This window comes from Toxorhynchites rutilus, chromosome 2 (assembly GCF_029784135.1).
Source record: "Toxorhynchites rutilus septentrionalis strain SRP chromosome 2, ASM2978413v1, whole genome shotgun sequence".
Classification (NCBI taxonomy): Eukaryota; Metazoa; Arthropoda; class Insecta; order Diptera; family Culicidae; genus Toxorhynchites; species Toxorhynchites rutilus.
Window position 1 is genome coordinate 31,197,250 of NC_073745.1, and position 12,262 is coordinate 31,209,511.

At 46.3% G+C, this 12,262-nt stretch overlaps 1 protein-coding gene across 1 annotated transcript in view; it reads right to left on the reverse strand.

Moving 5' to 3' along the window:
* LOC129764533 (probable E3 ubiquitin-protein ligase HERC2) overlaps window positions 1-12,262 on the reverse strand; it is a 46,304-nt gene that overhangs the window by 15,680 nt on the left and 18,362 nt on the right. The window contains exons 4-8 of the mRNA XM_055763711.1: window positions 10,733-12,117; window positions 10,515-10,666; window positions 4,552-9,064; window positions 4,305-4,493; window positions 11-326 (exon numbers count right to left, since the gene is read on the reverse strand). Coding sequence (XP_055619686.1) covers window positions 11-326; window positions 4,305-4,493; window positions 4,552-9,064; window positions 10,515-10,666; window positions 10,733-12,117 — 6,555 coding nt within the window. The remainder of the gene's footprint in view (window positions 1-10; window positions 327-4,304; window positions 4,494-4,551; window positions 9,065-10,514; window positions 10,667-10,732; window positions 12,118-12,262) is intronic.

Here is a 12,262-nt window from a genome sequence, read left to right on the forward strand (position 1 = left end):
TCATCCCTACCAACAAGCGTGATGTCATCGATATACGGATGGCTGGTTTCCTGAACTACCGGTTTGGCCAGCTTCCCTAGCGAATGACGTGAAGTACACAGATCTTCCAGCTCGGTGATGCACGTCTCGATCAACATGTTCGCTATCGTCGAGTTGCTTCTGGCCAGCGCGATCAACGTGGTCGCTATGGTTTCGGAGGTGTTTGCAGGGCCAGTGCGACCGGAAACGCTCAGCTTCAGCAACTCGATCAAATGCTTGGCTTCAGACTCCCCTAGGAGGGAGGTAAAATCGTCCAGTCCGTTTGCAATCGGCGCTTCATGCATTATCTAGCAGAAAATTTAGATGCCTTTCATTAATTGTGCAATATAACTGTGGGGGAATTCATCTGTATAGTCTCTTACATTAGAAAACAAAAAGTACGCACTGACGACAGTACATGTTCTCCAAAAATTTAATCGAATAGTCAGAAAATTGTCATAACATTGTGTACAGAATCACAATGCCAATTCTATGATTTAGAGCCAAATTGTTTGTGCTTTTCAAACTAGCACATTCCAATTCAGCTTCACCATTTGTCGTAGTGAGTTCACGAACATTATGTCGAGTATTTTTACCGTCTCACTAGTCTGTCTAAAGCCAAGGTAATATACAGAGATTCCCATAAGATTCTCCAATTTTTTTTTATTTTGTTAATACATTTTAGTCGCATGACGATTTAGTTTCGCCCCAGGGAGTTTTTGGAATCGGTCGAACTGTCCAGTCCAGTCTCCCGAGGCTAAGAAGAGTAAATATCTAAATGGGAGCGTATTGTGATAGTTAAAAGAGTATGCCTGAGTATTGGCATTTCAAAAATGTTTGTAAAGTCTTTTGGTGTCGTATTTGTGATTGAGCCTGGATGTCCCTTTTTAAATGAAGAACATTGGCGCGAGGGTTGTGGGATATAGTTTAACTCATATATCATGGTATACAGATGTAGTGGCCGTCCCGTTGTGTTTAATATAGTTTTAGTGTCACGTGCTCGATGTTATGTCGGAGACAGTAAGCGATCGTGTTTTTAAAGAATCGCTCCCTCTTTCTCTCTCTCTCTCTCTCTCTCTCTCTCTTTCTCTCACTCTCTCTATCTCTCTCTTGCTCTTTTTCTCTCTTTCTCTCTTGCTCTTGCTCTTTTTCTCTCTTTCTCTCTTGCTCTTGCTTTTTTCTCTCTTTCTCTCTTGCTCCTTTTCTCTCTTTCTCTCTTGCTCTTGCTTTTTTTCTCTCTTTCTCTCTTGCTCTTGTTCTTTTCCTCTCTTTCTCTCTTGCTCTTTTTCTCTCTCTCTCTTTCTCTCTCTCTCTTTCTTTCTCTCTCTTTCTCTCTCCCTCTCTATCTATCTTCGCTCTTTTTCTCCCTAGTTTAGGAGTTTAGGAAAGCTTCACCAGCCTTATCTGGGACGGGTAAACCCAGACGTCGCGTAAGGCTAATTACCCACCAAAGCCAAATTTATTACTCAAAGTCTCAACCCCACTCGGGAGGCCCGGGAGGGGAACCCTACATCGGGGAGGCGACTGTGCTCATGCACTTCACCTGACATTGAACAGCATTGTTTATACCCATTTTCTTTCTTTATTGATTCCATTCCATTATCCTCTGGTTCTCTTTCTCATATAGCACTCGCTGTCCTCCGCCATGATTATGTCGATAGGAACCATCCTGGCTATGACGCAAACCGCTTCCGATGATATGGCTCTATACGCACTCGCGACTCGCATTGCCATGAGCCGGTACATACTTTTCAGCCTCCTCTTGTTCCGCTGAGTTTCTAGCGCCGCGATTCATGGTGGACCCCGTATCGTAATGGCGATGAGAAGACACTAGCCAAAAGGTGCCTCTGCTTGGGCAAGAATTGCTGGACATGATTTCCGTTCGTTGCACCGGCCTGCTGTTACTGACCGTCAGCATTTCCGTCTTGTGGTGGGCTATCCAAGTCCCGACATAATTCCCTGAAGCAATTAGGTTTGCTCCGCTTTATTGGCCATTTAAGAGTGCAACTAGCCACTCTCAATTCCATTCTCCGCTCTTCTCCCTTTTTATTGGCATCGTTCTATCACTTGCTTTTGCTAGCCTTTCTGTCAATTCATATGCGTTCATATTTAGGACGTCGCTCTCCACGCGTGTCTCCTCCACTTTATTTTCATTTTTTTTTTAATTCAACAAATCAACAGGTATACAGAACCCTAATGACGCTTACGTACTTATTATAATTAAAAACATATTAGCTAATAGGACTGTTTGCTATTGAAGTGATGTATCGCTTCTTAAGTACTGTACGAGATACACAGAAATCAAAACAAATACTGTGCCTGTTGAATATTTGACACATACTCGAGAATGGCTCATGATAACCGTAGTTCGTGCGTGACAACGGTATTTGAAGAAAGTTGTGAGACCTCAGATTTCTTTGCTGAATGTTGAAATTCACAAGCTGTAAAAGTTCTGAGCAATCAATGTGCGACAGTAACAGGTCAGAGATGAAGCAAATTTTGGCCACGTATCGACGATTAGACAAAGAATCCAGTCCGATGAGTTTGCGCGGGCATGACCTATTTATTCTTACTGACACGGAGTTTCGTTGATCTATGGTATTCCATGATCCTTTACATACTTTCCAGCTATTTTTCGTCATTAACATCGGCCTTCAGAAGGTCATGTCGATAATGAACTCCCAACCATCTCTGCGGAAGCTACAAGTGGTGCCCTCATTGCACAGGGTTACATCCAACTTGGCCAGAGCTTCTAGTAAACTAGTTCCTCACGTGTTGGTGCATCTGCTTCCGCACTCTATAGCACAACCATTGAAATCGCCTGCTAGAACGACTAATCTTCGTTCAGCAAGCTTCTTGGCGTGTAGTGAGACTGGTCCATCGTCCATCTGGAAGGTGCGTAGCAAATCCAGATGCAAATTCTGTTGATCTTTGTGATCACAAAATTCTCGGGTGACCTAGAGACTACTTCCTAAATGGAATTTTGGTTCATAATTTGAACGACGGCAATTCCCGCTACATCCTTTACTAAACACGATACGGCTTCGTCCCCCGACTGTCCCCCCATTCCGCATTTTCTGCACAGTTTGGATCTATCTGGCCCCAAGTAGTCCTTCGCCAGGTGGCCATAGTTCAAACACTTAAAACATCTCTCCAGATGCTTGGAGACAGAAGAAATGATGTCCATCGAGAGACGAATTGTGAACAGATTGAGGTTTCTGCTTTCCATCGACGTGTTTTTTGGTCTCTCTTTAGCTCGAACAACATTTTGCCATACTGGGTACGCTTCGACTTCACCACGCTCTCTTCTAGTTTTTTAAAACCAGGGCCCTCTGGCATTTTTAAAGAGGTCAGAGTATGACACGTCTCCTTTAGCTTCGTGCATCGTGTTTTCCACTCACCCACCGTCGTTTAGACTTCTTGTTTTTTGGCTCCTATCCCTTTTCATTCTTTCTTTCACTTCTTTCTCTTTCTTCTCCCTCTCTCTTTCGTTCTTCAGCTTTTTCTTCTTATTTCTTTTCATGACCGTGCTCCAATTATTTCTCTTATTGTCGGTGCCGAGCTGATCGTCGCTATCACCCTGCTCTTCGCTATCGCCTTAGTTATCTTTATAGCTCTGGTCGTCCTTGCGTTTTTTGAGCAGTACTTCTTCTGCCGGTGAATCCTTTTTTCTTTTTTCCCGAACGGTTTCGAGGAACATTGGCATCACCAGCTGGAGCTTTCTGAAACGCTGATCATTGGTAACGCTCCTACTGTTGCACATCCTTACCGTAGTGGTAACTCGCCAAATCCGACCAACACTTGACGAGACCCCGGTGAGACCTAATGAACGGCAATACATTTTTTTTCAAGCATTCGTTGATATATAGCTGCCCATTCACATTTTGGTGGTGATGAAAATCGGAGTCTTTCGGCCACAGCTGCAGAACATCTGCTATGAGGAGTGCAGTTTTCATCAACAGGCAAAAACCATCGCCAAAAAACACTTCATTAAAAAATTGTTAATTTAGGTTCATGTCAGGTTAGTTCAGGTCTCTGCATTATTGAAATCACCCAAATTCACCAAAATCACCAAATTTTTGGAGTTTTTACTAATTTACTAACCAAATTACTAATCGACGCAGTGATTTGACATGCGAGTTTTGAATTAATGATTACGCTTACGAAAAATGTTCTTTTGAAATACTAGTGAGACCATTTTTGACCTGGCCTAAAAATTACACAGTTTAAGTGACAAATCCCATTACAATGTGGTATGTAAATATCCATGTACATACTCAACCTACCTCATCGTGATGGGTCATGGTGGCGGCCATGACGGACATCGCACTCGCCGACATCTTGGAGTGCCGCTGGGTAGCATTACAGCTTGAAATCGACGCCGACATCGAGAGTGACCCCGTCAAACTACGATAAGCGCTCAGCGTATTATTCATGCCAGATATTATCGGTATATCACAATCGATGTCATTTGTCTGAAATCAACAAGAAATTATATAACTGATGATGATGGACAGCCTCATAAAAACCTACCGATAATCCAGAGGCATCCGCGGGTGCTTCACCACCTCCCTGAGCGATAACCTCATTCTGTGGGTTCGCGATCTCTGCGTCAGCTTTCGTTCCATTGAGGTCCGTTTCTGACAGCGGAGTGACAGGTCGTGTTTCGTTGTATCCGCCGCTACCTTTGTCGTGCACATTCAGCTGCGAGTGGCAAGTCAACGCAGCGATTATACACGACCTCGCGTGGAGAATGCTCATCGCGTTCAGTATGTGTGTCAGCGCTGCTTGTCTCGCCCCGTATGTTTCCAGTGTGAGAACACTTTTGGAAAGCGATGGTCTTTGCGGCTTAGTGCTAACCGCTCCAGCTTGTGGTTGGGCAGTTGTCGGTTCCGTATCGGAAGCGTACATCCCAAGACTATGGCTTCCGAGGGGATCTTTGCTTACGGCAAATGGAACCGCTTCTTTCTTGTCTTTCTCCGAAGGATTTTGCGGTAAGCTCCAGGCAACTGAATGTGAACTTCCACAAGCGACACGATTCACGAAGACACCATCCAGACCCAACACCAGATTGGGTTTCTTATTCACCACCGTATTTCCGGATCCTTGTTGGCCATGGTCGTTGTCTCCCCAAGCGTAAACCTGTCCACTGTCGGTAACCGCCAAACAGTGCAAAGCTCCAACTGCCACATGAATGACCTTCTTTCCGCGCAACCCTTGGATGGGAGTGGGCTTTCTAACGTGTTGGTCGGTGCCGTGACCCAACCGATAGTAGTCACCTTTTCCCCAGGTCCAAACCTCGCCGGACTTGGTCAAGGCTAAACTGAACTGTGCACCACACTCGATCTGCAACACGCCAACACCATTCAACCGCTCGACCTGATGCGGTACCGAGCATCCCTCCGAGCCTCCTCGACCCAATTTTCCGAAGTCACCATCACCCCAAGAAAATACTAACCCCTCCTCCGTTAGACACAGGGTCTGTGCATCACGGCTACCACATGCAACCTGCACAACACGATGTCCCTGCAGGGAGGTTACCAGCTTCGGTTTGAGTTGAGTACAGTTATCCCCGTGTCCAAGTCTACCATACTCTCCCAGGCCCCAAGTATATAGCTCCCCGGAACTAGTAATTGCAGCACTATGACTCGACCCGCAGGCAATATCCCGAATTCTTTTGGTTCGTAAGGTCTCAACCAATTTCGGTTTCTCCAGCGTTAGTCGGTTACCGTGACCAAGCTTCCCATCTTCTCCTTCACCCCACGAGAACACTTTCCCGTCCAGCGTCAGAGCCATCGCGTGCTTTCCTCCCGAATGTACGGCGACCTTCTTGACGACATATTGGTTGAGGATCTGCACCGGTCTAGGCGTTGGAACGTTGTTGTTATGACCCAGCCCAAGCCTGCCGTTGGTTCCTTCCCCACAGGCATACAGTTTGCCATCCTGCGAGACAATAAACAGCGATTTTGATCCACCGGAGATGTGGATTGGTTTGAGTTGACTCAACACCGATGAGTATGTCGGTAGTTTCACTTTGGAACCCTTGAGACCACCAAGTTGCTCTTTATCGTTCAACCCCCAAACGAGAACTTTCGACGTGACTTCATTAGACGACTGTTCGTCGGAATAGTTCGAGGATGTTGAAAAACTAGGTTCCGCTGCGGTTTCATTCTCCGATGCCAGGAAGGATGCGTTCTGGAGCATCATCTCCAGATCGGTTTGCTTGCGTTTGCCGACGATGTTGATTCCGTGAACTTTGCATTGAATTCCGTTGTTACGACACTGTTTGATGAGTATTTCCACCCAGGCGTAGTACTGCTTGCAGTCGTTCAACATCGAGACGACCGTGTCGGTGGGGTTCACCGATACCCAATGGAGTTCTTTGAGCGAAGCCACCGAATCTCCACCCCTGATGACGATCAGTGAAGGCATATGCGAATAATCATCCGGGTCGACATTGATCGACAGAGATTGAATGAAAACCTGATCGTGGATCTCCAGTCGGATCCAGTGTTTGCCTTGGGTAGACGAACTTTGCCAGCAATTTGCGCTCTTGTTCAGCAAGTGTTTGGCAGATGCCTCGTTTGAAGACACCGTCAGCGATTTAATGCAACGGGACCAATCGTCAATAATATCGAAAATGCCTCCCTGTCCGGAACCTCCCGAGTAGAGTGGGTTCGAAACGAGTTCCAGTTCGTTGATGTGTCCATTCCATACTGTCTGCTGCGGAAATTCCACCGTAGCTTCGTAGTTGTTAAGCAAGGTGACCGTTCCAATGCTACCCCGTGGGACCGAATTCATCCGATAACGGAAGTGCTGTGTGTTTCGCATTCGAACCTGCGACCCAACACTGATCGTTGAGCTGTTCTCGGATGATGGCGCCTCCAACAGCTCCAGATGTACGAAGCACATCCAATACGGTCGGTCATGCATTTGCCAATCAACTCTGACGTTCAGATCGTGCAACCCTTCGGGTTCCACCTTCAAAACAGTTCCGATGTCACCTTTCCGTATCTCCTCAAAGTCCTGACAGCAGCGAACTAACATTCCAGGGCAGATCATTCCCCTCACGTACATCGCATATTGATCGGACGACTTGAAGTCATCTCTCATCTTGTAGGTAATCTGTTGCGAGTCCTGCATCGAGGAACCACCATCCATCGTGTCCGAACTGACACTCTCGGTGTCGCTATGAGCATCATTATCATCCCCTTTCCCACCCAAGTTTGCCGTCACATCCGGATGCTCCAGTATCCACTGAACGATTTGTTCCGCCGTCGGTCTCACGTTGGTATGAAGTGTAGAAGTCTTGATCGCTGTTTCGACCGCTTTGCGGGTAAATCCCATCTCCATTATTTGCGCCACGAGCGGACTTGGAGGACTGCGCCGGGTGTTTCCACCACGACCAGCCGTTGTGGCTGTGGTGGTCGCGTGCGCAACTGCTTCGGCTCCGGACGGCGTCTGCGCGTCTTCCAGCGCCGTTTCATTGTTATAGATCGGAACACCATGGATCATCGTCGGTTGACTGACCGGCAAGGTTCGTTTGTTGGAGCTCGAGGATGCATTCAGCTCATTGTGGACATGACTTGCGAGCATCTGGGAAATATTCAAGGCGGCGAGTTCCATCTCCTGGAACGAGTAGCAAGCCTTCAGCGGACTTGGCTGGGTAGCTCTCAACAGCATTGTTTGTATCAACAGCTCGGCATAAGTTTGAGATTCGTCAGAAGTGTTGGATTCACTTCGTGTCTTCCCCTCCTCCGGGCTAACGTCCCGATCCGAGAGACTGTCTTTCGACGCGCTCCGGGTGATCCCGGGGGATCTCTGTCGCAGAATCTTCCGCAGCAGACTCTGATGACGGAATAGAACTTTGGTAGCTTTTAGGGCGGAAAAGTTGATCTGCTGGGTCTGTAGCAGATGCGTATTAATCACGTTCACAACATTCATCGGAGTTTGGCCGACACCGTAGAACAGCACAGCCCACGAGTTCAGCAACATTTCGTTGATAGTCAGCTTCGATAGACTGAATGCCCCGACGTCAACGCATTCCGCCACCTTAAATATGGGTATCTTCTTCGTTTCAGCCGTTGAGTGGACGTTCATGACGACCTTTCCCTTTTTCGTCATTCGTGAGATCGTTCCACGCACACCGTCCAGTGTGAGATTGAGTGCCAATCTGGGCCTTGAATCGCAACCCCCGATCGTGCACAGCGTTCCCATGATGGGAGTCTTCTCGTTTTCGAAGTTAATCTCCTGCTCATTCACAAGGAATGTATCCGCCACCAGACAAAGTTTCTGCGCAATGAACGAATTAATGTTATCATTCCAGAGTGGCAACGTGTGAAGTTTCCTGATCAACACAATGATTTCCTCGGCAATCGTTCCCGTGTGCGATGCACTGTACAGCACTCTCGACTTTATGTCGGTCGCGTTGTTCAGCAACGATAGATCATTGGGACAAAACAAAGTGATCCTTCCAACGACATCGAACAATTTAACGATGATATCATCGATCCGGCTGGCCTCGTCACTCGTCCAGTTGACCAGTGTCGATTGGAGCAGTCTCAAACAGTGGAGTTTCTTGTAGACATCCTTCTTGCAGGTGATTGGCGAATTGAGAATCTCGAACACCAGTTCGATCCAAACCGGTGAGGTCAAATGCTTCGAAAGAGCTTTCGAGTAGGAAATGGCCCTCAGAAATCCCAGCGTAGTCCACTGTTCCAGTCCGAAGTTACAATAGGTGATACGGTTGGTTAGAATGGCCCGAAACATGGAGGCAACGCTCCGCAAGGAATTCTCCTGCATCCGGTCGGCATGCATTCCCACGGAAGCGAAAATCATCTGGAGCGTTTTGATGCACACACTACGCAGCAGCTTCGTGGGGTGGGACTCGTTGCAAAGATGCTGATCTGTGAAGTCGTCTTTCTCGCTGTCCTTCTCTGGTGAGAGAGCTTTCAACGCGCTCTCGGCCAACCGTAGGTCGTACTGACCTTCTTTTCCCATACGGTATGAGTTGGTTGTACCGTTGTCCCACTCGACCCGAACCCATCTGGAATGGAAAATAGGAGAACGTCTTAAGCATAGTTTGAAAAAAAAATAATTAAAAGATGAAAGTGTATTTTTGGTTAGCACTTTATAGACATACTTAACATAATGCATAACATGTTTTGGATGTATTTTGAATTGATTTTGATAGATGTCTAATATCATGAACATTCACATCTATTGGGTTGCTCTAAAAGTAATTGCCGTTTTTTTCATTAGGCGTCGTGCACAGTTTCAGTGCCTCAGAAATCGCGGAAAAATAAAGTTAGGACAAAAAACAAGGTGATTTTTATAATCTATTTTCTATTTTTCTAAATAATCGTCATAACGTTCGAGGCATTTTTCATAGCGTGGCACGAGTTATTCTATTCTGAGCGCGAAGTGCGTAGCGTCCAACTTTTTGAAGTACGATGTAACTGCGTTACGAATTTCTTCAGCGTTATCGAATCGTTGACCGCTGAACGCCTGTTTCACCACCGTACTATTGGGAAGTTTTAGACCGGTTAAGAACAAAAGGCCAGGGGACCATTGAACAGAATCAAATGGACTGTGTTCGAGCATCCTCCTTACTCCCCTAGCGACTATCACTTATTCTCGGTGAAGTGTGACAACACTGCATACGAGGGGTTGAGGAATGTCCCTAATTCGGTTGAGTGGCAGCAGCTGCGACTGTGCTGAATGGCGTTTGCGAGCTGCTTCATATGTTTGGTTAATTGCTGGAGATGTATTGATGTTACGCTGACTGTTGTGGGGAAGCGGTTGTAAATTCGGGACCTGATGGCGTTGCTGGAAAGTAGGATACTTTGAATCCGAGATAATCGGTAGGGGACCAATGTTACGCTTGCGTCCACCAGGCTGGTTGGATGTTGTCCCCTTTTGTCGACTCTTCCGGCCTGGGTGCGAAAGCTTCACGATGTTACGTGTAACATGGCGATATATTTTCTCAGAGAAGTTGGCCATTCATTCAGGGATGCACTTGGACCTTAAAAATACCGATATACTCTTCGGCACTGTTTTTAACACCAGCATCAATGAAAACAGGTGGCATCTGCAAACCGTTGGACGCCACCAAGCGAACCATCACTAAACAAGCTGGATGTTTGATTTAGAACTGAAACACCATTTTTTTTAAACATCCTTAAATTTCTTCGGTGAAACAACCCGGTCTGTGCGGCTGTTGGTCATAGCATCGATGCTGCACCGCTTTTCATCGATGAGCAGGATCATCATTTTTTCCTTCTACAACAAAGAAAATAATCTCTTCGCGAAAGAGTCACTTCATAGTTCAGTTAGCCGCTCCGTAATCAAATGGCGTTTTACTTTAGCTAAAAACCTATATTAACTACTAATACAAAAGACGCGAGTAATACTACGAGTCAAAGAAGTTTGTTTAGAAACGTTAGTGCCATTGAAGAGAAAGAAGGTGATTATGTGTCAATAATCTGATTACTTACCCATCCTCGCCAATTTCACTAATAATCCTTCCTTCTCCTCCCGGTTCATCTTGTTCTCCCCACTTCCAATCTGCACCGCGAGCAATTCTAGTGCCAATTTTCATCAGTTTTGCTAATTCCGGTCCAGGTAAACCTTCTTTAGATGACTTCAACTGTAATGAAAAACAAGCGATCATCAAGCAAATAAATAGAATAAACAACTGAACTAGAACACCTACACTCGTAACGACATCCTCGTAGATCACGGAAATATCCGTATTGTTTTTACTACTCGGCAGATCTGCACCGGTCTGTCTCAGCAATCCCATGATACTCCCCAATATGCCAGAATTGATCAACAGACTCAGTTCATTCGCCTCATACGATCGGGACAGAATTCCCAGGATGCTCAACAGAAATCGTGCCCTGGGCAACTTCTTCAGAAACACGTATGTTCCCAAGTTAGAATTATCCTTCTCGCCATGGTTCCTATGTCTACCGTTAATTTTCTCCTGGTTGACATATTTCTGCAGCTCTGCAACGGCCCACTCAATAATTTTCGCCTGTGCAATTAAAATATCCGCCTTCTGAAAAGCTGTTATCATATTCAGATTCTCTAGAATGTGTTCGGCACCCTGGGCATTTTCCTTTCCCATGTGTAAACCCAGATAGCCGTTAAACAGATTGTATTGCGCGGCGTCGAATAGCCCAACAATCTTTAGCAGTTCATACAGCATCTCTAAGCCTTGCTTTCGAATTTGATACCGTTGGATCTGACAGTACATAGCGCGTCGCAGTGTTTCCACATCGCATAAATCGTACAAAATAAAGTCCACAATCTGTTGGCTCACGCCGTTTTTGAACTCTACGGGGTATGATTCGATCAAACACTTCTCACTCAAACTGGCAATCACATTGTTGATGAACTCATCGCCCCCGTCAGGGTTCTTCATCTTGGAATGATTATAATCGATAATTTCATTGGTTGGGGTTTTAATCTCGTCACTTGTTATGGAAATTTTCTTGCCACCCCCATCGCCACCACCGCCTCCACCACCAACATTCGTCGCGACCTCAGCACTGGCCACATTCAACAGATTCTCGTCCGAAGCGGCGTGCTTCTGAACCGCCAACAGCACCACCGGCGAGGAAGATCTATCCCTGACGCTGGTGTTCAAACTTTCCAAACTCTCCACCTTGATGAGGCTTTCGTTGACTAGATTTTCGGTCGAAAGGTTTTTCAAACTGAGATTCTCCTGCGACTGGATTTTGGTAATCGAGCTAAACTGGCTCTGGATCGTAACGTTGAGAATATCCTCGGGCTTGGCGCAGGCGAGCTGCTTTTTCGCCATCCGCATCTCGACGATGATGCGATGGACGAGTGCCTTGAAGCGGGGCATCTTGTGCAGAATGTGCAGATTGGCGAGACCATGCTGTTCCAGGCTGATCGCCGGACGGATTTCGTACAGCAGAAAGCGACACTTGTCGATCATCGGTGCACAGACCTCCTTGTAGCTACGGTTGAGTTGCTGGCGCATTTTCACAATGCTCCACTTGGTTTGGTGGACCTGTTTGATAATGTTGACGATCGGCAGAGGAGGTTTCGAGCAGTTGCCACTCAGCTCTGAGGATGGAAAACGTGAAATCATTCATTAATCTTTCATATAATTTGTTTGTTTTTACAAACTCAGTTGATTCGTGTTAAGAAGGGTGACATATTTTCTTCAGGAAAAGGATGGGATATGGAGATTGTAACAATGATCACACCC